Source organism: Mirounga angustirostris, unplaced genomic scaffold (assembly GCF_029215605.1).
Source record: "Mirounga angustirostris isolate CCGP_5_RB_7025 unplaced genomic scaffold, mMirAng1.0.hap1 SCAF_16, whole genome shotgun sequence".
Taxonomy (NCBI): Eukaryota; Metazoa; Chordata; class Mammalia; order Carnivora; family Phocidae; genus Mirounga; species Mirounga angustirostris.
Window position 1 is genome coordinate 56,030,563 of NW_026991724.1, and position 27,734 is coordinate 56,058,296.

At 40.6% G+C, this 27,734-nt stretch overlaps 1 protein-coding gene and 1 pseudogene across 1 annotated transcript; both read right to left on the minus strand.

Annotated features, from left to right (window-relative positions):
• Window positions 1–121: 121 nt before the first annotated feature.
• LOC135362894 (polyadenylate-binding protein-interacting protein 2-like) lies at window positions 122–23,211 on the minus strand (annotated as a pseudogene).
• Window positions 122–27,121, minus strand: LOC123856082 (zinc finger protein 345-like). The gene is given in 4 exon segments (XM_064581744.1): window positions 122–6,410; window positions 20,149–23,919; window positions 23,921–25,965; window positions 26,985–27,121. Coding segments are annotated over 3 exon segments (2,484 nt in total). The 5' UTR covers window positions 27,061–27,121; the 3' UTR covers window positions 122–6,410; window positions 20,149–23,556.
• Window positions 27,122–27,734: the final 613 nt, after the last annotated feature.

Genomic DNA, 27,734 nt, shown 5'->3' on the forward strand with positions numbered 1-27,734 from the left:
CAGGCAAAAAAGAAGGTTGTGGTGCCTATGTAGCTGGAAACAAAAATGAGGAAAAATACAACTGGAGATCCGGAAATAACTAGGACACAAAACAAGTAGGAGTTATTTTTTTCAATCCAGGGAGTCCATTGTCCAACTCACGACAGTTGTCCTCCTCCACATGCTAATTCTTCATCTTATGTGTTTTTTTTAATTTTAAATTTTATTAGCCAATATATACCACATCATTAGTCTCAGATGTAGCGTTCAATTATTTATCAGTTGCGTAGAATACCCAGGGCTCATCATATCAATATTTTCTATCTCTTACCTGGGCTACAATATCACTCCTATGGGGTTGGTTTCTCCTACTTCTGGGGTATCCATTACACACGCAGCATGGTCATATGCCCACATGTACTTTACGGAAGCGTCCAGGCAACACCCCCACATATAAAGTGGGGCACACACCTGTATTATGGGCCATGGTGGAGTGCTTTAGAGTCCCAGTTTAAGTCCAGATTAGGCCATTCAAACTAAAACAGGTCTAGGTAAGCCTTGTGGGAGTCTTTTCCAGGAGACACAGGAGGGGAAAGCCTTGGGAAAAAGGAGAGATGGTTGCTCACAAGAGTGGACTGGGTTGTCACGTCTCAAGTTACACTGCCCTGTGACTCTACAGAGTATTGTCTAGGGAACACACTAGTGAGAAGGGCAGGTGTCAGTTCAAGGCCCCTGCAAAAATACTGCCTACACCAAGGGGATGCCAAGTAGCCGTATCATGGAGTGCATGAGCTAAAACATCAACAGTACCTACACATAATCTGCAATATATCCATAATAATATCGCAGTATTCACAAAGAGAAGAAGATACAATACTGGGGGGGAAATAACCACACATTATTTAAACCTTAAGGCCAGGGGCGCCTGGGTGGCTCAGTCAGTTAAGCGTCTGCCTTTGGCTCAGGTCATGATCCCGGGGTCCTGGGATCGAGCCCCGCATCGGGCTCCCTGCTCCGCAGAGAGCCTGCTACTCTCTCTCCCACTCCCCCAGCTTGTGTTCCCTCCCTCACTGTGTCTCTCTCTGTCAAATAAATAAATAAAATCTTTAAAAAATAATAAATAAATAAATAAATAAACCTTAAGGCCACTGAGACAATGGATTCCTAGGAATATTATTCCATCCCATTACCAAATAGTTGATAGATATCAGTTCCCTACAACCTTCAATAAAATGAGATGGGTTCACCTCGGCGCTGGGAGAACACATCATTCATTACACATCCATGTTAACACATTAAAAACGATTGTGTTTTATTAATTAAAATAGATTAAGTTCACACATAGATTATGTTATGGATTTCAAAGCCACTCTATTATCACCAAAATACGGAATAGAAGCAGTAAAAAGCATTCCAGGGCTGTTAGAATGATGTGGGAGTAGTAATTTCCATAAATTTCAGGCCTGAGGTAGTTCTTAAGAAATGTGTATATAAAATTGTATGGAGGGCGCCTGGGTGGCTCAGTTGGTTAAGCGACTGCCTTCAGCTCAGGTCACGATCCTGGAGTCCCGGGATGGAGTCCCGCATCGGGCTCCCTGCTTGGCAGGGAGTCTGCTTCTCCCTCTCCCGCTCCCCTCTCTTGTGCTCTTTCTTTCTCTCACTCTCTCTCTCAAATAAATAAAAATCTTTTAAAAAAAAAAAATTGTATGGCATTGTAGGGAAGACTTAGCTACGCTCTTTCAGATATCTGTCAGGATTTCTTCATTTCAACCCTATCAAGGCATACTCTCTACTCTAACGATTGCTATTATGAATATATAAATAGTTTCCTGGACTACCACCTTTTTTTCCTGAAGGAGCAATTAGTAAAACTCTATTTTTTTTTTTTTTTAAGATTTTATTTAACAGAGAGAGACACAGTGAGAGAGGGAACACAAGCAGGGGGAGTGGGAGAGGGAGAAGCAGGCTTCCCACTGAGCAGGGAGCCCTATGCCGGGCTCGATTCCAGGACGCTGGGATCATGACCTGAGCCGAAGGCAGACGCCCAACGACTGAGCCACCCAGGTGCCCCTAAAACTCTGTATTTCTAATATTCAGGAAGTACTTTAGTTTTAATACATGGAGAAGAATGTGTTCTGAACACCTATTTCGTGGTAAATTCCATCAGTGTTATAACCATAAACAGCATCTCCATTTAGATTTTCTTCCTATGTTGTATATTATACTATCCTTCATCTTCCATGGAAAATTGGGTATGCATGATTCCCACCTAATGAAGCAGGGCATCTAATATCTTTGATGTAGCAACAATCAGCCTCACCGTTTTATACACGACTAGGAAAAAAGGAATTTTCTGAAGTGATTTGAGGGCAAAATACTTTAATATTTGTTAGTCACAAAACTCAAAGAGGGTCAATGTAACAAAAAAGCACAAATTGAAATTATGCCTAAGTAAAAATCCTCCCACTAAATCTTTTGAAACATAATAGCAGGTATATTTTTAAGTGTTTAACTTTTTTTTTTTCCTTATAACTATTTTCATGTAAAGTAGTACTGTCTGACTAGATTGACTGATGGACTGCTTTCTTAATTTCTGTGACATTTATTGACATTGATGTTCAATTAAATAGTTTTTTAAACATTGGTATCTTTCAGTTTACTTTTTTTTATGCACTCTCTGGTGTTTCCTACAGTATATATTAAAAAAAAGGTCTTTCCACATTCATTATGTTTCTAGGGTTTGAATCTAGTGGGTATTTGTAATATTGAGTAAGGATTGAGTGGCAGCTGAAGGCTTGGCCACGTTCTTTAAATTTTACAGTTTTGCTCCTCTATGATAACTTGAATAAGCTGGAGTTCCAGTGAGAAGTTGGACACATTTTTTTTTTTCAGATTTTTATTTATTTATTTGACAGAGAGAGAGTACAAGCAGGGCGGAGCGGCAGGTAGAGGGAGAGGGAGAAGCAGGCTTCCCACTGAGCAGGGAGCCCGACGCGGGGCTCCATCCCAGGACCCTGGGATCAGGATCTGAGCCGAACGCAGACGCTTAACCAGGTGAGCCACCCAGATGCCCCGGTTGGACACATTCTTTATATTTGTATAGTTACTCTCCAGTATGAATTCTCTGATGTTGAGTAAGATTTGTGCGTAATTTAAAGGTCTTGCCACATTCTTTACATTTGTAAGGTTTCTGTTCAGTATGAATTCTGTGATGTCTAGTAAATTCAGCCCCTCTCCTTTACCAAGCCAGTGGCTTTTGGGAGACCTTCTCCTTTAGCATTCCCCTGTGAGCTCCCGTCATGCCACCTTCTGTACAAACACCACTCCCTGCCCTCCAGAGCACTATAATCCTTGTCTCCCCAAACCATGTCTCCAATCTATCTGCAATCTTTGATGTGGCCTCTTCTCTCCTTTTACTTGGGGAGTTTGTTCCACCAGTCTTTAGACCAATTTCTGGGGTATTTAGGATAATTTGGTAGTTGCCTAGTGGTGTTCATGAGATGTGATAAGCCTAGGGTCCTCCTACTCCACTACTATTTTCCTCTCTTGAGGAATCCTTATTGTTATAAACCTGTTAAAACTCGTACAAATTTTACAAAGTTGGAGAACGCAAACCCAGCATATAAAAATTAGTTCTGTTTCTATGCAACAAAGAACAATTCCCAAAACAGAGACATAATATAGAGTAACTTCCTCCAAAATAAAATGCTTGCAATTTAACATAATGATAGAGTTCAGACCTGGAATAATGAAAACTATAAACTATTGTGCAGGAATTGAAAGAAGAAATAAGTGGAAACATATCCTAGTTCTTTCATTGGAATACTTAAAACCACTGAGCTGTCAATAAAACTTAAAGTGATCTACAGATTAATGCAATCTCTATCAAACTTCCAATGCCTTTTTTTTTTTAAGATTTTATTTATTTATTTGACAGAGAGACACAGTGAGAGAGGGAACATAAGCAAGGGGAGTGGGAGAGGGAGAGGGAGAGGGAGAAGCAGGCTTCCCGCTGAGCAGGGAGCCCGATGCGGGGCTCGATCCCAGGACCCTGGGATCATGACCTGAGCCGAAGGCAGACACTCAAGGGCTGAGCCACCCAGGCACCCTCATATTGCATTATTTTTAAGATGATGATCTCAACACTAAGAAATCTTTAATTGTGAGATGAGTGTTTATTTTATGTGCCACCAAGCAGCAGGAGGGGAGGAGATCCCCTGTTAATTAAACTGTGACATTCCATTGAGTGTAATCCTCATGGATTGAAGAGCTGTTTAAAATGTGGGGAAAAATGTATTAGAATCAATATACTATAATCAGGCATGGAGCTTTGCTGTTTGCCACAATTATTTTCATTAGTGAAAATAACTGCAGTACCCAGGGGATTTTCTTTTTTTTTTTTTTTAAGACTTTATTTATTTATTTGACAGAGAGAAACACAGTGAGAGAGGGAACACAAGCAGGGAGAGTGGGAGAGGGAGAAGCAGGCTCCCTGCAGAGCAGGGAGCCCGACGCGGGGCTCGATCCCAGGACCCTGGGACCATGACCTGAGCTGAACGCAGACGCTTAACGACTGAGCCACCCAGGCGCCCCTTCCTACAACTTCTTAAGAAAGTAGTTTAACTCGTATAGCTATAAGCTTATCCGTACCTATTTTGCTTTCTTTTCTATTAAAGTATACTTGACATTCAATGTTACGTTAGTTCATGTGAAAAACATGGTGATTTGACAACTGTGTATGTTCTACTATGCTCACCACAAGTGAGCGACCATCTGTCACCATAAAATGCTATTATACTACCATTGAATGTATTTCCTATGTTGTATCTTATCCCCTATGACTTACTAATTCCATAACTGGAAGCCTGTACTTCCCAGTCCCATTTCCCCATTTTGCCCATCATCCTTCTCCATTCCACTCTGGTAACCACGGTTGTTATGGTCTCTTTCTGTTTTTTTGTTGTTTCTTGACATTTGTGACAATGTGGATAGACCCAGAAGGTATTGTGCTATTTGAAATAAGTCAAAGGCGGCCAAATACCATATGAATTCACATATATACAAAATCAAAACTAAAAACAAATGAACAAACAAGAGTAGAAACAGACCCATAAATATCTATTTTGTTTTGAATAAAGTCCATGGATAATCTTGAGGACCATAAAAATTCCAAGATTACACACATTTTATAATGTAACAAGCTGGCCTCTCACAATTTTCCAATCGTGGCAGAAGACAGGAGGCTCCTAGCAGAGTGCAAAGTACGTTATGGCTCAGGACACAGTAACAACCATAAACTTCATCACACTAATTTCACTTGTCAGCTCCCCACCCCCAACTGATACAGGGAGATGCTGAACTTGCAGTGGGTTTCTGTCACATCTGTAGACCCTGAGCGCAGGAAACGCCAATAGCTTAAAGCTACATCCTGCATATCTGCCAATCCATTGCCATGGAGCGAGACATAGGTTTTCCTGAAATATATTGGGGGTGGAACTCTTTCAGAAAGTCTATTGGGGAAGTTATTTTATTTTAATTCTAATTTTATTTAGAGATTTATTTATATTTGAGAGAGAGGCGGGGAGGGGCAGGGGAGAGGGAGAGAGAATCTCAAACAGATTCGCCTCTGAATGCAGAGCCAGAAATGGGGCTCTATTCTAGGACCCTGAGATCACGACCTGATCAGAAATCAAGAGTCCAACACTTAACCGACTGAGCCACCCAGGCGCCCCTCTATTATATTTTAAATAGACCATCTTTTTCACATTCTAAAGAACAAGACTCACACACCACACCTATTTGCAGTCCGAAAACTTTGCGAGTTATTCTAGACCTCATACCCATCCTGTATATTTGTGCATTTTCTTACTTCTGGGCTACAGAGAGTTGATAAAGTATCCAGGTGGGATCTAAATGATGTTTACCTTCACTGAAATCCCAGGAACAGACCTCACCAGCAATAGGAATCTTGGACTCAACACTTTCCCCTCTGGTTTTGTCACCAAGGAATATTTTCAATACTTGCAGGACTTTAATTCAAAGTGACAAATATTGATGGCCTATTGGGAGCCAGGTTGGAGAAAAGGGAGAAGGATCTGGGATACTGGGGAGAAGTGTTCTAAAGACCTAGCCTTGAGTATCATTTCTGAAAAGATTTTAAAAATAGGTGAAAACATGAGGCAGAAACATAAGAACTAGAGGAACCAGCATTTGCAAATTTCAGGAATTTCAGGAAAAAAACCTTACATGGCTTCTGACTTGGGACACCAGGCTTACCTGAGAACTAGCCATTTCTTCTTTCACTTCGTCCTCTAGATTTCTTTCTCACAAGCTTTCTGTAGAGAAATCACAGCTGCCATCACGAGAAAATGCCATTAAAGCCACCAATAGAAACTCTTCACCTGTAAAACCGCTCACTTGAAGACAGGATCCTGAAATGCAGAAAAGTTCTAACTTCCTAGTCCGTTTTGTCAGTAGCTCCTACTTGAAGACCAATCCCTGACTTTTCCTTCTCTGCTTCCAGGGGGCCTCCCCTCCCACAGATGCCCACAAATTCAGCTACAGCCTAGGAACCCTCTGCTCCAAGGACCTGACCCTCCCAGACTCACGTAGCAGAGACCCTGTTACCTCTCCTTGAGCCAAAGTCAGCTCTCAACTTTTGCAAAATAACAGGAAGCCCTCGTGCTTAAACCTGGCCGCACTTAGAATCACGTGGAGCCCTTAATTAACACTGTTGTTTCCACCCAAACCAATTGACAGAATCTGAGGCAGAGGGCACCAGTGATGATCATCTTTGAAACTCCACACGTGATCCTACTGGGGAGCATTTGGGGAGGGGACCAGGCAAAGCACGGTGACCAAGGCTGTGGTTGTGAGCAGATTTAGATCCATGCCTTCTCCACTGATGAGAGTTTCTGGAAACTGACACAGTCTCCCTCTTCCCGCTACATGGAGGGAGACACCCTTATAAATGGAGCTTTCCTGTATAAATACAAACATCTATCACAAAAGGAAATATATACTGTGTTTCAGAGCTTTTCCTGTATTCCTTTTTTTTTTTTTTTTTTAGATTTTTATTTATTTATTCATGAGAGACAGAGAGAGAGAGGCAGAGGGAGAAGCAGGCTACCAAGGAGCAGGGAGCCCGATGTGGGACTCGATCCCAGGACCCTGGGATCATGACCTGAGCCGAAGGCAGACGCTTAACCATCTGAGCCACCCAGGCGCCCTTTCCTGTATTCCTATATTCCTAAACATTTATTTTCATAAGTAACTGCCACACAGTTTTGCAAAGTGCATGTAATTTTTACCCTCCCATCAGCAATATGAGAATTCTAATTCATCAATATTCTCATTGAAATTTGGTGTTTTATCTTTTTTCTTTATTTTACCCATTCTAGAAAATATTGACTGGTTTCTCACTGTAAAATATGAAGTGGGCTTCCTATTGTTGTCAAGGTGACTGAAACGGAAACCACTTAAAAGCATCAAGTTGAACAAAAACCAAAATGGCTGCATTAAGGCTTCAGTGAGACTCCATTTCAAACTAAATAAGCTTTTTTTTCTCGCTTCTGCAAACCTCCCTTCCTACCTCTGAGCCTATTTTAGGAACCTGGTTCCACCCTGACAACTTGATTAAGAGGGCTAGCAACACAGACACAGTTCCTGTGGAAACCGGCTAGATCCTGCATTTCCCTACGAAACCCCCAGCCCCTGCCTCTGGGCGGGCTTGCAGTTTTGAAGACCCTGACCTGCTGCAGCCTCCTTGCTGGCAAAACAATAAAGCTACTCTTCCTCTTTACCCCCAACTCTGTGTTCCTGTTATATTTTGGATCTGAAGCACAGAGGTCAGTTTCTTTATTTTTTTTCATTCAATAAATTAATATATAGTGTATTACTAGTTTCAGTGGTAGTGTTTAGTGATTCATCAGTTGCATACAACATCAAGTGCCCTTTACATCATGTGCCCTCCTTAATGCCCACCACCCAATTACCCCATCCCCCACCCACTTCCCCTCCAGCAACCCTCAATTTGTTTCCTATAGTTATGAGTCTCTTATGGTTTGTCTGCCTCTCTGATTTTCTATTTTATTTTTCCCTCCCTTCCCCTATGACCCTGTTTTGTTTCTTAATTCACATATGAGTGAAATCACAGGATAATAATCTTTCTCTGATGGACTTATTTCATTTAGCCTAATACCCTGTAGTTCCATCCACATCACTGCAAATGGTAAGATTTCATTTTTCTGATGGCTGAGTAATATTCCATCGTCTATATAACATCTTCTTTATCCATTTGGCTGTCACTGCGCATCTGGACTCTCCATATTTTGGCTATTGGGGACATTGCTCCTGGAAACATTGGGTTGCAGGAGCCCCTTTGGATTACTATGATTGTATCCTTTGGGTAAATACAGAGTAATGCAATTGCTGGGTCATAGGGTAGCTCTATTTTCAACTTCTTGAGGAGCCTCCATACTGTTTTCCAGAGTGGCTGCACCAGCTTGCATTCCCACCAACACTGTAAGGGGCTTCCCATTTCTCTGCATCCTCACCAACATCAGTTGTTTCCTGACTTGTTTTACACATTCTGACTGGTGTGAGGTGGTATCTCATTGTGGTTTTTTGATTTGTATTTCCCTGATGCTGGGTGATGTTGAGCATTTTTTCATCTGTCTTTTGGCCATTTGTATGTCTTTTTTGGAGAAATATCTGTTCATGTCTTTTGCCCTTTTCTTGATTGGATTATTTGTTCTTTGGGTGTTGAGTTTGATAAGTTCTTTATAGATTTTGCATACTAGTCCTTTATCTGATAAGACATTTGCAAATATCTTCTCCCATTCTGTCCTTTGTCTTTTGGCTTTGTCAACCGAGTTTCCTTTGCTGTGCAAAAGCTTTTTATCTTGATGAAGTCCCAATAGTTCCTTTTTGCCCTGACTTCCCTTGACTTTGGCAATGTGTCTAGGAAGAAGTTGTTAGTACTATGTTGAACAATAGTAGTGAAATTGAACATCCCTATAATGTTCCTGACCTTAGGGGGAAAGCTCTCAGTTTTTCATCATTGAGCATGATATTCGCTGTGGGATTTTCATATATGGCTTTTATGATACTGAGGTATTTTCCCTCTATCCCCACACTGCAGAGAGTGTTTATCAAGAAAGGATCCTGTATTTTGTCAAATGCTTTTTCTGCATCGATTAAGAGGATCATATGGGGGGCGCCTGGGTGGCTCAGTCATTAAGCGTCTGCCTTCAGCTCAGGTCATGATCCCAGGGTCCTGGGATCGAGCCCCACATCGGGCTCCTGGCTCAGTGGGAAGCCTGCTTCTCCCTCTCCCACTCCCCCTGCTTGTGTTCCCTCTCTTGCTGTGTCTCTCTCTGTCAAATAAATAAAATATTTAAAAAAAAAAAAAAGGATCATATGGTTCTTGTCCTTTCTTTTATTAATGTGGTATATCACATGGATTGATTTGTGGATATTGAACTACCCTTGCAGCCCAGGAGTAAATCCCACTTGGTCATGGTAAATAAACCTTTTAATATATTGTTGGATCATAGTGGCTAGTGTATTGGTGAGAATCTTTGCATCCACGTCCATCAGGGATATTGGTCTGTAAATCTCATTTTTAGTGGGGTCTTTGTTTGATTTGGGGATCAAGGTAATATTGCTGGCCTCATTGAATGAGTTTGGTTTAACTGACTGAGCCACCCACGCACCCCTCACTGAATGAGTTTGTTAAGTTTTCCTTTCATTACTGTTTTTTCAAACAGCTTCAGAAGAATACGAATTAGTTCTTGAAATGTTTCGTAGAATTCCACTGGGAGGCCCTCTAGTCCTGGATTTCTGTTTGTTGGGAGATTTTTTTATTACTGCTTCAATTTCTTTGCTGGTTATGGTGTTCTGTTTCTTCCTGTTCAGTTTTGATAGGTTATATGTTTCTAGGACTGCACTCATTTCTTCCAGATTGCCTAATTTGTTGACATACATTGCTCATAAAATGTGTTGTTTTTTGTTTTTTGCTCATAATATGTTCTTTTTTTTTTTTTTTTAAGATTTTATTTATTTATTTGAGAGAGAGAGAACACATGAGAGGGGATAGGGTCAGAGGACGAAGCAGACTCCCCGCCGAGCAGGGAGCCCGATGCGGGACTCGATCCCGGGACTCCAGGATCATGACCTGAGCCGAAGGCAGTCGCTTAACCGACTGAGCCACCCAGGCGCCCGCTCATAATATGTTCTTATAATTGTATTTCTTCAGTTTTGGTTGTGATCTCTCCTCTTTCATTTATGATTTTATTTATTTGGGTCCTTTCTCTTTTCTTTTTGAGAAGTCCGGCTAGGGGTTTATTGATCTTATTAAATCTTTCAAAGAACTAGCTCCTGTTTTCATTGATCTGTTCTACTCTTCTTTTGCTTTCTATTTCATTGATTTCTGCTCTAATCTTTATTTTCTCTTCTCCTTCTGGATTTGGGGTTTATTTGCTGTTCTTTCTCCAGCTCCTTAGGTGTAAGATTAGGCTGTGTATTTGAGACTTCTCTTGTTTCTTGGTAAAGAATTGCATTGGTAAATATTTCCCTCTTAGGGTTACCTTTGCTACACCCAAAGGTTCTGAACTGTTGTATTTTTTTATTTTGATTTGTTTCATGATTTTTATTTTATTTATTTATTTTTTAAATCTTTTTTTTTTTAAGATTTTATTTATTTATTTGAGAGAGAGAGAATGAGAGACAGCATGAGAGGGAAGAGGGCAGAGGGAGAAGCAGACTCCCCGCCGAGCAGGGAGCCCGATGCAGGACTCGATCCTGGGACTCCAGGATCATGACCTGAGCCGAAGGCAGTTGCTTAACCAACTGAGCCACCCAGGCGCCCTGTTTCATGATTTTAAAAAAATTCTTCTTTAATTTCCTGGTTGACCTATTCATTCTTCAGTATGAATAAATATTTCACTATTCACTCTTTAACCTTTAAGTGTTTGTGTTCCTTCCAAGTTTTCTTTTGTGATTGAGTTCAAGTTTTAAAGCCTTGTTCTCTGAAAATATACACGGAATAATTCCAGTCTTTTGCTACCAGTTGAGACCTGATTTGTCACACAGTATGTGATCTATTCTGGAGAATGTTCCATGCAAACACAAGAAGAATGTTTATTATGTTGCTTTAGGATGAAATGCTCTGAGTATATCTGTGAAGTCCATCTGGTCCAGTGTGTCATTCAAAGCCCTTGTTTCCTTGATCTTCTGCTTGGATGATCTGTCCATTTCAGTGAGGGGAGGTTGCAGTCCACTACTATTAATGTATCCTTATCATTGTGTTTCTTTTATTTTGTTCTTAATTGGTTTATACAATTGGCTGCTCCCAAGTTAGGGGCATAAATATTTACAGTTGTTAGATCTTCTTTTTGGATAGACCCTTTTATTATGATATAGTGTCCTTCTTCACCTCTTATTAGTCTTTGGTTTAAAATCTAGTTCGAGGGCGCCTGGGTGGCTCAGTTGGTTAAGCAACTGCCTTCAGCTCAGGTCATGATCCTGGAGTCCCGGGATCGAGTCCCGCATCGGGCTCCCTGCTCAGCAGGGAGTCTGCTTCTCCCTCTGACCCTCCTCCCTCTCATGCTCTCTGTCTCTCATTCTCTCTCTCACAAATAAATGAAATCTTAAAAAAAATAAAAAATAAAATCTAGTTTGATATAAGGATTGCTACTCCAGCTTTCTTTTGATGTCCATTAGTATGATAAATGGTTCTCCACCCCCTCACTTTCAATCTGGAGGTGTCTTTGGCTCTAACATGAGTCTCTTGCAAGCAGCATATCAATGGGTCTTGTTTGTTTTTTTTTATCCAATCTGATACCCTATGCCTTTTGATTGGAGCATTTATTCCATTCACAGAGTAATTATGGAAAGATGCGAATTTAGCGCCATTGTATTACCTATAAAGTCGCTGTTTTGTGTATTGTCTCTGTTCCTTTCTGGTCTTTCTTCTCTTGAACTCTCTCTCTGCTCAAAGGATCCCCCTTAATATTTCTTGCAGGACTGGTTCAGTGATCACAAATTCCTTTAGTTTTTGTTTGTCCTGGAAGATCTTGATCTCTCCTATTCCTAATGCCAGCCTTGCTGTATAAAGTATTCTCAGCTGCATATTTTTCTCATTGAGCACATTGACTATATCATGCCAGTCCTTTCTCGCCTTCCAGTTGTCTGTGAACCCATCTGTTGCCAGCCTTCTCTTTTCACCCTTGTAGGTTACTGACCTCTTGTCTGGAGCTGCTTTCAGGATTTCTCTTTATTTCTGATCTTTGCAAGCTTCGCTATCCTATGTCAGCCTGTTGACTTATTTTTATTAATTTTGAGGGGGGTTGTCTGTGCTTCCTGGACTTGAATGCCTATATCCTTTCCCAGATTGGGTAAGTTCTCAGCTATAATTTGTTCAAATAAACCTTCTCCCCACCCCCCACCTTCCTCTTCCTCTGTGATCCCAATTATCCTAATATTGTTTTACTTTGTGGTATCACTGATCTCTTGAATCCTCACTTTGTGATCCAGTAGTTATCTTTTTCTCAGCTTCCTTATTCTCCATTTTTTCTTCTATATCACTGACGCTCTCTTCTGCCTCACTTATCATAGATAGCAGTTAGAGCCTCCTTTTTTTTATTACATCTCAGTAAATAGCCTTTTAGATTTCAACTTGATTAGATTTTGGTTCTTTTATTTCTCCAGTAAGGGATTTTCTATTGTCTTTTTGCTTTTTTGAAGCCCAGCTAGTATCTTTATAGTCGTTGATTTGAATTCTAGTTCTGACTGTGTACTTATATCCATATTGATTAAATCCGTGGTAGTCAGTACTGCCCCTTGTTCTTTCTTTTGGGGTGAGTTTTTCCATCTTGTCATTATGTCCAGAAAAGAATAGATGAGGGAAAAAATACAAAAATAGCAACAATGACACTAGAAAAAAATATACACTAATCAGAAGAGAACAGAAACAAAAAAAAAAAAGAGAGAGAAAATAAAATCAAACAAGAAGTACAACACAACTAGATCCAGAAACTAGATCCTGCGTGTATTTTGGTTGGCTTGGTAGAAGAAACTAGATCCCAAAATAGGAAAGAAAGAAAAACATATATATACGAAAATAAAATTGAGTACAATGAAAGGAAGCCAAAAATGACAAATGTATATAAAACGTAAATGTAAAAATGAAAATTCAAAATGACTTTAAAAATAATTGATAACTGAAAAAAAAAATAAAACTGAAAGACTAAAGAATAATGAGAAAAATCCACAAATGCTATATACTGTTTTTTCCCCAAGAACTGGAGTTTGGATTTCTCTATGATCAGTATATGTGGTAAAAGAGGAAGTTCCTGCTGGTCTTCTTGGGGAGGGTCCTGTTGCACTGATTCTCAGGTGTCTCTTGGATGGAATTGCACTGCCCTTGCCAGGGGGCCAGGCTCAGTGGAGGTGGCTCTGGATTGTGGTATATTGCTGTTTTGATGCCTAAATGCTTTCAGCACCACTGGGGAGGATGAAAATGACGATGTCCCAATCTCTAGCCCCAGAGCTGACAGTTTGTAGCTACCCACAGAAAAGCAATCACTCTTGGTCTCCCTGGTTTCCATCCAAATTCTGTGTTCACCCAGCCTGTGACCAAGCATTTTTTACTCAGGCATGTGATCCCATTTCAAGTCTCCAAACATTACAGCCTTCTGAGGCATGGACCTGCACTGTTCCTCCTGAGGTAAGGAGAGGGGTCTTGCCATAATTCAACCTCTTGCTGGTCCCCTGCTTGGAAAGCAGTCCCCCACTGTGCAGCAGTTCTTGGTTTTTGTCAACATCGAGCAGAACACTGGTGCCTGAACTCGCTCTTTTTAGCCAACTTCCCCACTCCAGTGCTTTGGAACTCTGCCACACTCAAGCACCCTGTTCTTTGTGTGACCCCAGGGATCCTGAGGCCACACTGTCCCATCTGGGATTCCATGCCTCTTTGCCACGTGAGCACCTTCCAGGCAGACTTCTAAAAGTTTCAATTTGTACTCTGCTGCTTATAGCACATTCCGGGACCCGGCTTATTGAGGCTCCATCCTCCTGCAGTTTATCGTCCAATAATTTGCCTCCAGATTCACTTCTGCTCACCTCCTACCTTGCAAAAAGTGGTCGCTTCACTACTTGTAGCAATTCTTTTATCAGGTCTCTGGGTGATTTGGCAGGTTTTCAGAATGATAACTATCTGGCTGAATTCCAGGAACCAGACAAAATTAGGTTCTCCTACTCCTCTGCCATCATAATTCCTCCTCCCCCCAGGTCAGTTTATACAACAAAATGAATGTGGAGGAGAGGAAAACTTGTTTTTCTCCTCCATTCTCAATTCTTTGGATGGTCTAATAATCAACCTTATGTAAGACAGACTCGAAAGAAAGAAAAGAAAAGAAAAGAAATAAAAGAGAAAAGAAAAGAAAGGGAACCTCAAAGACATGAGGCTCAAAGACAGGGCTTACATGCCACCATGACTTAAGGAGGAGGTAGGGATTTAGAATTTCAAACAAGGGGATGCATATTCACAGGAAAAAGGAAAGAGCAAATATATGTCAAAAAAATGGTTTGCCTCTCCAGGCAGGCAACTTTTTATGGTATGAAAAGTTAATCTCTGGCATTAGCTCTCTTCCTGATAGAGTTCACCATCTAATTTATTCTTGGTATATATATCAGACTCACAAAAGACAGGAACAAATTTCATTTGCAGGAACAGAATACACCTAGAAAACACTTTTTTAAAGTTACTTAGAAGCCATGCCTCAGCCCCTCTGGCCAACTTAAGTGTCTTTAAATTTTAGTAAACACCGTTAGCCTTCATGATTGATGAACTAAAACTTCCTTTGTACATTTATACATCATGCATTGTTCCCTAGAAAGCCTGATAATCAAACCTTCTAGCACAATCTCCCCCTGGAGCACTCATACACAACCTCCGAGGACCTCCATAACATCTGTAGGTGGCACCATTGAGTCTGCAGGCAATCAAAAAGTGTTACAGACTACCCTGCCCTCCTACTGATTAACTACCCTCAAGTTCTTTTAAAAAATGTGAGGGCAAGGCAGAAAACTTGCAGTTGGTTTTGGACATGAGTCTGTTTTTTTCCCAAGTGGCTGGCCTCCTGAATAAAGCTCATATACCTTTCCAATCAAAAATCATGCCTTGACTATTGGATTTTTGAAGGGCCAGCAGTGGAACATGGGTTTTTTCCACAACAAAATTGTGGAATCATTGACCACATTGGTAAGAAAGAATTCTTGAGATGTTTTATGGTGCAACTTAGTAAGTTTATTCAAGTAACACAGGGACAGGACTTGTCCTCAGGAAGAGCTACACTTTTTGTTTTTTTACTTTTTTCTAAGGATCTTATTTATTTGAAGGGTGGGGGCAGAGGGGCCACAAGTGTGTGTGTGGGGGGGGGCAGAGTTAGAAGGAAAGGAAGAAGCAGATTCCACGCTGAGTGGGGAGCCTGAGGGATGGATCCCAGGAACCTGAGATCACGACCCTAGTGGAAGTAAGACACTTAACTGACTGAGCCAACCAAGCCCCCCAAGAGTGACAATTTTAGTGCTTGCAGCAGGTGGTTATATGCTTAGTGCTTGAGGGGTGGGGTTGTGCATGGAGTATTAGATCATAAATGTTTCATCAAATTTCTTTTTTCTTTTTATTTATTTGACAGAGAGATCACAAGCAGGGGAGCAGCAGAGGGAGAGGGAGAAGCAGGCTCCCCAAGGAGCAGGGAGCCTGATGCGGGGCTCGATCCCAGGACCCCGGAATCATGACCTGAGCCCAAGGCAGATGCTCAACTGACTGAGCCACCCAGGCGCCCCAAGGTGGTACGTATTATTGTATTTTATTTTAAGATCTTATTTATTTGACAGAGACAGCGAGAGCAGGAACACAAGCAGGGGGAGTGGGAGAGGGAGATGCAGGCTTCCCACTGAGCAGGGAGCCCGATGCGGGGCTCCATCCCAGGACCCTGGGATCATGACCTGAGCCAAAGGCAGTTGCTCAACCAACTGAGCCACCCAGGCACCCCTCATCAAATTTCTTTTTTAAGGATTTATTTTAGAGATGGAGTGAGAGTGGTGGGAGGGCAGAGGGAGAGGAGAGACAGTCTCAAGCAGACACTGTGCTGAGCTGGAAGCCCAACACAGGGTTCATTCCACCATACTGAGATCATGACCTGAGGCAATATCATGACTAGGCCACTTAACAGACTGAGGCATCCCAGCACTCCTCCTCGGATTTATACTCATAAACCTACTTTTGCAAAATTTCTAAGGTGCTTATCATTCAGTTCAATATTAACTATTGGTGAGATGTACAGGACTCATTAGACCATTTAAGAATGTAGAAATCTGCACACATCGGATCCTTATCAAAACTATGCAGGCTAGGGCGCCTGGGTGGCTCAGTTGGTTAAGTGACTGCCTTCGGCTCAGGTCATGATCCTGGAGTCCCTGGATCGAGTCCCGCATTGGGCTCCCTGCTCAGCAGGGAGCCTGCTTCTGCCTCTGACCCTCCCCCCTCTTATGTGCTCTCTCTCATTCTGTCTCAAATAAATAAAATCTTTAAAAAAACAAAAACAAAAACTATGCAGGCTATAGGTCAGCCTCCTGGGCTAAAATGAACATTTTTCTGTTTCTATTTCTTATCCTTTCACCAATGACCAATTCTTTGTCCTTAAATTTTTTATTTTGGACTTTCAAGTTTTTATTTAAATTCCAGTTAACAGGGGCACCTGGGTGGCTCAGTCGTTAAGCGTCTGCCTTTGGCTCAGGTCATGATCCCAGAGTCCTGGGATTGAGCCCCGCATCGGGCTCCCTGCTCGGCAGGAAGCCTGCTTCTCCCTCTCCCACTCCCCCTGCTTGTGTTCCTTCTCTCTCTGTGTCTCTGTCAAATAAATAAATAAAATCTTAAAAATAAATAAATTCCAGTTAACATATAGTGTAACATTAGTTTCATGAGAATTTAGTGATTTATCACTTATATACAGAAGCCAGTGCTCATCACAAGTGACCTCCTTAACACCCATCACCTACCTCCCCCATCTGAACCTCCCCTCCAACAACCCTCAGTTTGTTCTCTGTAGTTAGGAGTTTTTGTGGTTTCCCTATCATTTTCCCCCCATGTTCATCTGTTTCTTTTTTTTTAATTGTTTTTTAAGATTTTATTTATTTATTTGACACAGAGAGAGAGAGCGAGAGAGAGAGAGAGAGAGAAAGAGCACAAGCAGGGTGAGCAGCAGGCAGAGGGAGAAGCAGGCTTCCCGCATGAGCAGGGAGCCCGATGCGGGGCACTATCCCCCCAGGACCCTGGAATCATGACCTGAGCTGAAGGCAGCAGTTTAACCAACTGAGCCACCCAGGCGCCCCCATCTGTTTCATTTCTTAATTTCCACATGAATGAACTCATAAGGTATTTGTCTTCCTCTGACTTGTCACTTAGCATAATACATTGGCCCCATCCACGTCATTGCAAATGGCCAGATTTCATTATTATTTATACCTGAGTAATATTGCATTGTATATATTGGTCCTTCAATCTTTAAGGTTGTTGAAGGTGAAGGCCTCATCTTTTGTAACTTGTAATTTCCAATACATCGAGACATTTATATTAAGCTTGCAGAGCTTCAGGAAGAAGGCAGTTTTAGGGGCGTCTGGGTGGCTCTGTCGTTAAGCGTCTGCCTTCGGCTCAGGTCATGATCCCAGGGTCCTGGGATCGATCAGGTCATGATCCCAGGGTCCTGGGATCGAGCCCCGCATCGGGCTCCCTGCTCAGCGGGAAGCCTGCTTCTCCCTCTCCCACTCCCCCTGCTTGTGTTCCCTCTCTCGCTGTGTCTCTCTGTCAAATAAATAAATAAAATCTTAAAAAAAAAAAAAAGGCAGTTTTAGTTCTCACACAATTTCAGGTCAGAAGGGTGGGAGAAAAATGAGAATATTAGTTTGGGGATTTGTAGCCAGCCACTGGATGACACTAGGAGAAATCAGAATCTAGTCCACATTATAATGAATAGTATTAAAATCTTTTATCTACAAACATGTGTTATTGAAACATATTTTTCTCTATAATCATACCAAGCATACCAAATTAACATTAATTTCATTGAAAATAAATCTAGTTGAAGGAAGAAAACTTGGCCTGATTATTTACATAGTGTACCAGGAAGAAAGGTTTGATGGACAGATCATTTTGTTGAACGTTTCATAACGAATCTCTATATTGAACTTTTAATAGCTACTCTAGGCCAGAAGCCAAGCCAAATATAGGTCACCAGACATTGCCTGTGATATCGATAGATTTGGGTGAATTTCGCTCTTCTTGAGGTCTCCCAGATAACCAGGTTCCTGCACCTATTAGGAAATGATCTTGGGGCACCGAGGGGGTTTAGTCAGTTAAGCCTCCGCCTACGGCTCAGGTTGTGATCCCAGGGTCCTGGGCTTGAGCTCCCTGCTCAGCAGGGAGTCTGCTTCTCCCTCTCCTTCTGCCCGTCCCTGCTTGTGTTCTCTCTCAAATAAATAAAATCTTAAAAAAAAAAAAAAAATGGGGAAATGATCTTTGGTTACCTGGTAAGGCTGCTGGGAACTCTGTAAACAAGGTATCAGGCTGATATTTACAAGGGGGCTTTACTGACTCCATAAATTCAGTCTCAGTCCCTATACCTGTCTCGTCATATCTGAGTTTATGCAGCTCTTTCTGAGCTGTGACATTCCAGTCAAAACTTTGGTAATACAGGGGTGCCTGGATTGCTGAGTCACTCCCCCACCCACACTCGTGCTCACTCAGGCTTTCTCTCAAATGAAATCTTCACAAAAACCTTGGTTATATAACAGTATTTCTAACGATTTCTTGTCATATGGATAACAGATTCTTATGAAATTATGCATATACATATGATGGCATAAAAAATTAAGAATAGTTACTGAGAATTCTGAATTGGGGAGGAATCAGAAAGGGAGAAAAGATGAATGTTTCAATTTGTTTACAAAGGTATATTTTGTGTAACTACTGCAAGTCAGTCAACCAAAGACAAAAAGTCTCTTAAATGTGTAAAAAAAACAAAACATTTTCTAAGGTTTTTGTTTGCATTTCACTTAAAACACACAAGGTAACATTTGTTTTAGGTTTACAATAGTGATTGTACAATTCCATACAACACCCAGTGCTCATCATAAGGACAATCCTTAGTCCCCATCACTTATTTAAGGCATCCATCTACCCACATCCACTCTGGCAACCATCAGGTTGTTCTCTAAAGAGTCTGTTTCTTGGTTTACCTCTCCATTTCTTTCTTTCCCATTGCTCACTTGTTTTGATTTCTGAATTCCAAGTATGAGTGAAATCATATGGTATTTGACTTTCTCTGACTTATTTCATTTAGCAGAATATTCTCTAGCTCCATGTTGTGGAAATGCCAAGATTTCATTAATTATAAGTTGATAAATATTCCCTACTATATATACCCCACATCTTTATTCATTCTGTAGTCAGTGAACACTTGCGCTAGACTGTTTGAACAGAAATGCTTCTTGCCTCTCACTGTTGGAACTGTTCCTCCAACAAATCCCTGCCATGGGCAGAGCCAGAGCTCGGGACTACACTCATCATGACACTGACTAAAGGGAGGAAGGTCCCACACAGCAGTGCATCACCTTCCCTGAAAGATCGCCCAACTACAGGGCCCTTACCTTGACTGGGGTTATCTACCTGGGCAACAAGTGCTTGGGTTTAACCACAGCACATGCCTTGCTCATCCTGCCTATTCCACTGTCCAGAAAACTTCATCTTGAACATCTATTCTGCCCTGTGACATTTTTAAAGCTCTGCACAAATAATTGCATTGCATCATCCAATACCCTCATCCATCACTTGGCACTGATCTAGGCCTGGGGAAACTCAGTAATCATTAACATCCAACATCGTTAGTCCTCAGCTAAGACACAGGAATTCAATCAGTTCATGAAGATAAAGCAGGACTTTGCTACTCCTTAGAAACCCATCACCTTTGCCAATTCCTTTTCCCCGTTATAGGCATTCATCCAATGATACCTGTAAGTGCCCTGTGACTTTGTACTGACTAAAGGGAGCCACCTCCAGTTTCCTCACCACATTGGAAGAATTCTTCACATTTTAATAGGTCTTACCTGTCTCAAGTTGGTGCTTCATCAAGTCTTTCTTAGATTCACATGTCACATCCCACTGTGAATGTCTGAGTACCCACTGGCCTTCCATCACTCTAATCTCAAGTGTTTAGAGAGGACTCTCTCGGCAAAACACAGGAAAAAAGAATGGTTGTGATGCCTTTGTACGTGGAAACATAATGAAGAAAAATAAAACTGGAGAAAAGAAGATATTTTCTAAATACAGGGAATCAGTTGTGCACCTTCGGACAGTTGTCCTTCTCCACATGCTAATTCTTCATCTTAAAGATTTTCTATCTCTTATGTGGGCTACCATATCACTCTCATTGGGATAGGTTTCACTTATTTATGGGTTATCAATTACACACCCAACAGTCATATGCACACATATATTTCATATACACATCAAAAAAACACCTCCACCTATGACGTGGGGCACATATCTTTATTTGGGGCCATGGTGAAGTGCTTCAGAGTCCTAGGACTAAGTACAGACTAGGCCATTCAAACTAAAGCAGGCTTAGGTAAGCTCTGTGGGTGTCTTCTCTAAGGGATACGGGAGGGGAATGCTTTGGGAAAAAGGAGAGAGGGTTGCTTACAAGAATGGAATGAAGATGTCATATCAGCAGTTACATTAACTTGGGACTCTGCAGCGTGTTGTCTTGGGATTCACTAGTGAGAATGGCTGATGTCATTCAAGGCCACTGCAAAATACTGCCTACACCAAATGGACGCTAAGTAGCAATTGCATAGAGTACATGAGCAAAAACCTCAACAACACCTCTATATTATACCCCTCTCTAATATATGCATAATAATACCAGAGTTTTCACAAAGAGAAAATCGTATGACAGACTAGGGGGAAAATAATCACATCATATAAACCTTAAGATCACTGAGAAAATGGATTTGTAAGTATATTATTCCACACCGTTACCAAATAGATGATACCATCAGTTACCTACAACCTTCAATAAAATGAGATGGATTCACATTGGTGGTGGGATAACATGTCATTCATTACACATCCATGTTAACACGTTAAAAATTATGTTTTGGGGTACCTGGGTGACTCAGTAGGTTAAGCATCTGCCTTCAGCTCAGGTCACGATCCCAGGGTGCTGGGATGGAACACCAGTTGGGTTCCCTGCTCAGTGGGGAGCCTGCTTCTCCCTCTCCCACTCCCCCTGCTTGTGTTCCCTCTCTAGCTGTCTCTCTCTGTCAAATAAATAAATAAAATCTTTAAAAAAAAATTGTTTTATTAAAATATATTTAAGTTCACACAAAGACTAAGTTATGCATTTCAAATCCACTCTATTATCACCTTTCAAAATACAGAATACAAGCTTTAAAAAGCATTCAAGTGCTGCTATCATGATGTGGGAGCAGTAATTTCCATAGATTTCAGGCCTGAGGTCATTTTTAAGAAAGGTGTTAAGTACAGCTGTATGGCACTCTAGGGAAGAGTTAGCTATCCTTCCGCCCCCGGCCCCCCAGTTGTACTATTTATTTTTTTAAATATTTTTTAAAAATATATAATTTTTTTACAATATTTTCAACTTAAACACTATTCACACTGAACATGTATGGCAGCTTAACCTACCCAAGTATGAAGTTTAAGAAGCCAAAACTGTTCTAGCTTTGTTAAAAGAAAAGTTGTGATGTAGACTATTGTGATGGTTAACAAAGCAAGGAAAAGCACCACTCAAATCACGTTACCATTACTTTGTTCAGTTGGATTATGGTGGGTCAAACGTTGCACTTCACATAGGCATAGCTATGATGCAGTGACTCCATAGAAGATGCAATTCTCAAATTACATACTTCCTCAGATGTAACATTAGAAGAATTCACTTTTTTTTTTTTTAAAGATTTTATTTGAGAGAGAGAATGAGAGAGAGCACATGAGAGGGGCTAGGGTCAGAGGGAGAAGCAGACTCCCCGCCGAACAGGGAGTCTGACGCGAGACTCGATCCAGGGACTCCAGGATCATGACCTGAGCCGAAGGCAGTTGCTTAACCAACTGAGCCACCCAGGCGCCCAGAATTCACTATTTCTTACATGATAAAATACCATCGAAGTCAGGACTAGTTCTCATCTGATTACTACCTTATAACTTCAGTACACCAAAGATATACTTGTCTGTAAAGAATTATTTCAAATTAACTAACAAGGCCTTCTTCAGAAAAAGGAGATCCTTTTTGTTACAAATGCAAATTTAAGTCTGAACTGAGAAATATGCCTAACAACTAGAACTTCATTTAAATGTACTCGTTTTTATAAAGTTTAGATATTAACTAGCATTCGCTAACCCTAAGGGACTAGTTTAGCTTTAAAAGACAATTCACTAAGATTTAGGGGTCATTTTAATTTGGTGCTTTGTCACAACTTTACTAGTGCTTCTTTTCTCGCTGTCTTCACATCAAGTCATGGGGCCAATTCTATTTTCAGTAAACGTTTCAGCTAACTCTTCCCTAGAGTGCCATACAGCTCAGTAAAAGTGAAATGACAGCTTAATCCTTAGTAACAGTCTCAGCACTTTTACTAAGCATGCAAGACTAACAAAACTTTGGCAATGCATAAATGTAACACAGTGACAAGAGGGCTTTTACAATTAAGACTCCTAATACTGCCTTCACAGTGTGGAAATTGTGCTACATCCACCAAAAAAGGGCCCCGTCTACTCAAATATTTTAGTACTTCACCCCAGGAACCAACTCCTTTGCATTTGGATTCAGATTGCTCTTGACCACAGGATCTTCCAGAGAAGAGCCATCACTGATAACAAGGTCATTAAATTGGTCTTGGATTTGGTCCATAGTTTGTGGGAGATCTCGAGCTGGAATAAGCCACTCACGTTCTTCTTCTTCCTCCAGCATTTCTGGGAAGCAGTGTTCAATAAATTCTTCTTCCCATAACTCCTCTTCTATTTGTTGAATTCCTCTTCATTTTCCATCAACATGTACTCTGCAAATGGATTGTCATCTTCATGAGAATGACCATTAATAAAGTCACATCTTCATTGATGATGCTTGGGCTAGTACTGCTGTGACTTGGATCTTTCATGGTTGGCGTTAGTTGTCATGGTTGGTGTTAGTTGGCATGTCACCCCAGTGCACGGCAGCGGGGTCGGCAGCCTACGAATCTACACAGGCAGCGCCCCTTCCCCACTCCATGCGCACTTTGCCCAGTGCCTCCCTTCTCCAGTCCAAACAAACCAGTTATCCTCCCTCTGGTGTGTCAGGATTTCTTCATTTCAACCACATCACCTCACACTCTAATGATTGCTCTGAAGATATTATCAGTACTTTACTGGACTGCCACCTTTTTCCTTAAAGAGCTATTAGTAAAATCTTGTATTTTTTTTTTAATTTTATTAAAATCTTGTATTTCTAATGTTCAGGAAGTTCTTTAGTTTACAATACATGGAGTATCGTACAGCTGAATAGCTATTTCATGGTAACTCACATCAATGTTATAACCATAAATAGCATCTCCATTTAGTTTTTCTGCATATTTGTGTATTATACTGTCCATCATCCATGGAAAATTAGGTATGCATGAGTTCCACCTAATGAAGAAGGGCATCTCATATCTCTCCGGTATGAATTCTGTGATGTCGAGCAAGGGTTGAGTGTAATTTAAAGGCTTTACCACATTCCTCACATTTTTACAGTTTCTGTCCAGTATGAATTTTGTAATGTTGACTAAGGATTGATTGTCTGTTAAAGGCCTTGCCACATTCTTTACATTGGTAAGGTCTCTCTCCAGTATGAATTCTGTGATGTCGAGTAAGCATTGAGAGCTGGTTAAAGGACTTGTCACATTCTTTACATTGGTAAGGTCTCTCTCCAGTATGAACTCTGTGATGTTGAGTAAGTCCTGAGTGCAACGTAAAGGCTTTGCCACATTCTTTACATTTGTAGAGTCTCTCACCAGTGTGGACTCTGTGATGCTGAGTAAGGTTTGAGTGCCCGTTAAAGGCTTTGCCACATTGTTTACATTTGTAGAGTTTCTCTCCAGTATGGATTTGCCTATGTGCATTTAGTGATGAGCAGTCTTTAAAGGTTTTACCACATTCTTCGCATCTGTACGGTTTCTCTCTACTATGAATTCTGTGATGTCGATTAAGGGCTGACTGCCTCTTAAAGGCCTTGCCACATTCTTTACATTTGTAAGGTTTCTCTGCACTATGAATTCTATGATGTCCCGTAAGGGTTGAGCGTAATTTAAAGACTTTGCCACATTCTTTACATTGGTAAGGTTTGTCTGCACTGTGAATTCTGTGATGTTTGGTAAGGTTTGAGTGAAACTTAAAGGCTCTGCCACATTCTTTACATTTGTAAGGCGTCACTCCAGTATGAATTCTGTGATGTTCAGTAAGTGTTGAGTGGTGGTTAAAGGCCTTGCCACATTCTTGACATTTGTAAGGTTTCTCTCCAGTATGAACTTTATAATGTTGAGTAAGGTTTGATTGACTGTTAAAGGCCTTGGCACATTCTTTACATTTGTAAGGTTTCTCTCCAGTGTGAATTCTGTGATGTTCAGTAAGGACTGAGCGAAATCTGAATGCTTTGCCACAGTTGTTACATAGGTAAGGTTTCTCTCCAGTATGAATTCTGTGATGTTTCATAAGGTTTGATTGATGGTTAAAGGCCTTGCCGCATTCTTTACATTTGTAAGGTTTCTCTCCAGTATGAATTCTGTGATGTTGAGTAAGGTGGTGTAGCCTCTTAAAGACCTTGCCGCATTCTTTACACATGTAAAGTTTCTCTCCGGTATGGATTTGCCTGTGTCTATTTAGTGATGAGCAGTCCTTAAAGCTTTTACCACCTTCTTCACATTTATATGTTTTCTCTCCAATTTGCTGATGTTGAGTTAGTGTTGAGTGCAAGTCAAAGGCTTTACCACTTTCTTTAAAAATGTACTTTTTCTCTCCAGTAGAGATTGTATTATTTATATTTAGTCTTGATGACTGACTAAACATGTTCCCTGGCTTATTACACCTGAATGGGTTTTTTCCCTCATGAATTCTCTGATGATCACCAATACTGGAGGACTGCTTAAGAGTCTTCCCACACTGATTATGTTCATAAGGATTCTCTCCCACATGGATAGTCTCATGTATAGTAAGGTTAGAGCTCTGATTAAAGACTTCCCCACATTTATGACATTCACTATGGTTCTTTGGAAATGGAGTCATCACACGTCTATTAACACTAGAGCACTGGTTAAATGTTCTCTCAGATTCACTGCATTGAGCAATTCTGTCTCCATTGAAAAGGCTCTGGTAATTCTGTAGGGTCAACTCCACATTGCGGCACCTCTCAAATAGATCCCACTTAGCATACTGTTCTTCATTTCTAAATCTCTGATTATCAGAAATATTTGACTGATAGGTCAATCCAATCCTATCTTCAAAATGGTTCAAATCATTACTTTCAGCATGGGCTAGATAACTTTCCCGATCTTCCAAATTTTCTTTCCACAAACATGTATGTTTGAATATTTGATAGTAGCTTTTTCTTGCAGAATCACACTGTTTTTCAGAAACAGCTGACTTAAAAAGGGAGGTTGTCCATATAGTTTTATATCCTTCACCATTTGGGGCAGTGAGTTTCTTATTAAAGGCAGGTGTCTCAGTTTGAATAGGTCCTTCATGATATCTCTGATGCCCTTCACTCTCCCCATCATTGTCCCAATCTGTCATTAAGTATAAATTCTCAGGGACACTATTTGTGTATGTCCACATTGACACTTCTTGGAAAGAACTTTTTATGCTTGGCTTTGGCAAGAAGCACTGGGTATGTAAAGATATGCCTAAATGATAAGAAATAAGAGAAAATCATTTCACTTATTATTTTTAGATAAATACACTGATGACTTCTAACTACATGCTTCAAGTCAATCAGACAATGTCAGAAAGATGGCTGAGAAGGAATCATCAGGACTTCATTTATCCATGGACACGTAACTTTGCACACAATATACTGACCATATCCTAATAGATAATTCTGTGGTATTGTCATTTTGTAGCACAAATCACTTTCCTACATCTCAAATAATCAGAAGTGTCACATGAGTGCAAAATTAGTAGAAGGAAGGATATTTAAACGTAAAAGTGAAATGAACCAAACCGGATATAGTAAAAATAGGAACGAATCAACAATAGGAAGAGTTGGTTGTCAGAAAAGATCAACAAAATTGACAGCCCATCAAATAATCAAGTAAGAATGAAAGAGAAAGGACCAACTAAAATAAGAAGTGAAGAAGTAAAAGCAGACATAGTAACTAATACCATAGAAATAAAAGTAATGATATGAGGTGACAATGGATAATCATTTGCCAACAAAGTGATACCAAAAGAAAACAATAAATATCAAAAAAGGTATTACCATCATGAAGTATTAAAAAATCACAACTACTAAGCAGATCGAAAGAGTAATAAAAAAAAACTCCCAACAAAGACAAGTCCTGTGCCCAGACAGACACTTAATGAGAAAGGACTTCAAATCTCCTCAAACATGTCCAAAGAGAAAACATAAGAGAAATTAGCAAAACACTCTCTCTGGGGTACCAGCATTACCAGGTTATCCAAGCCAGGGGAACACACTACAAATAAAAAAGGCTACAAACCACTACCTGTGAGGAATATTCATGGAAAGTCCACAATTAAACAGAGCAAACTGAATCAAAAGCACATTTTACCATTTTACAACGTATGTTAAGTGGGAAATTGTCCTGGAATTAAGGGTGTTCCAACATATAGAAAACTATAAATTGAGGACTCCACATTAATAGAATGATGATCAAAAATGACATGACATGATCACGGGCACCTGGGTGGCTCAGTTGGTTAAGCGTCTGCCTTCGGCTCGGGTCCTCATCCCAGGGTCCTGGGATTGAGCCCTTCATCAGGCTCCTTGCTCAGCGGGGAGCCTGCTTCTCCCTCTCCCTCTTCTGCTCCCCCTGCCTGTGCACTCTCTCTCTCAAATAAAATCTTAAAAAAAAAAAAAAAGACATGATATTGAGACAGAACACAAATATGAGCATATTGGACAACATGTTATAAATAAAAACACTAAATAGAGACAGAAGGAAACCCCCTCAACCTAATGAAGGCCATATGCATATGAAAAGCTGAAACCTAAAATACTATATAGTAAAAGACTGCAAGCTTCTCAAAGATCAGAAACACTGTAATGAAGTAACTGCACCACTGCCTTTGAATGATTTGAATGAAGTACTGGGTATTCTAGTCAGAAGAATCAGGCAACAAAAAAATGCATAGAAGGAATCCATATTGAAAAAGAAATGGAAAAAATATCTCTGTTCACAGATGACATGATCTATTGAAAACCCTAGAGAATCCTAATTTTAATGTTTTTGCTGTTTTTCTTTTTTGGTCATTGTAAACATTGTTTATTTTTGCTAGTTTTTTCTAATAGACTTTCCATTTTCAATTTTTTTTTTTAAGATTTTATTTATTTATTTGACAGAGAAAGACACAGTGAGAGAGGGAACACAAGCAGGGGGAGTGGGAGAGGGAGAAGCAGGCTCCCCACAGAGCAGGGAGCCCGATGCGGGAC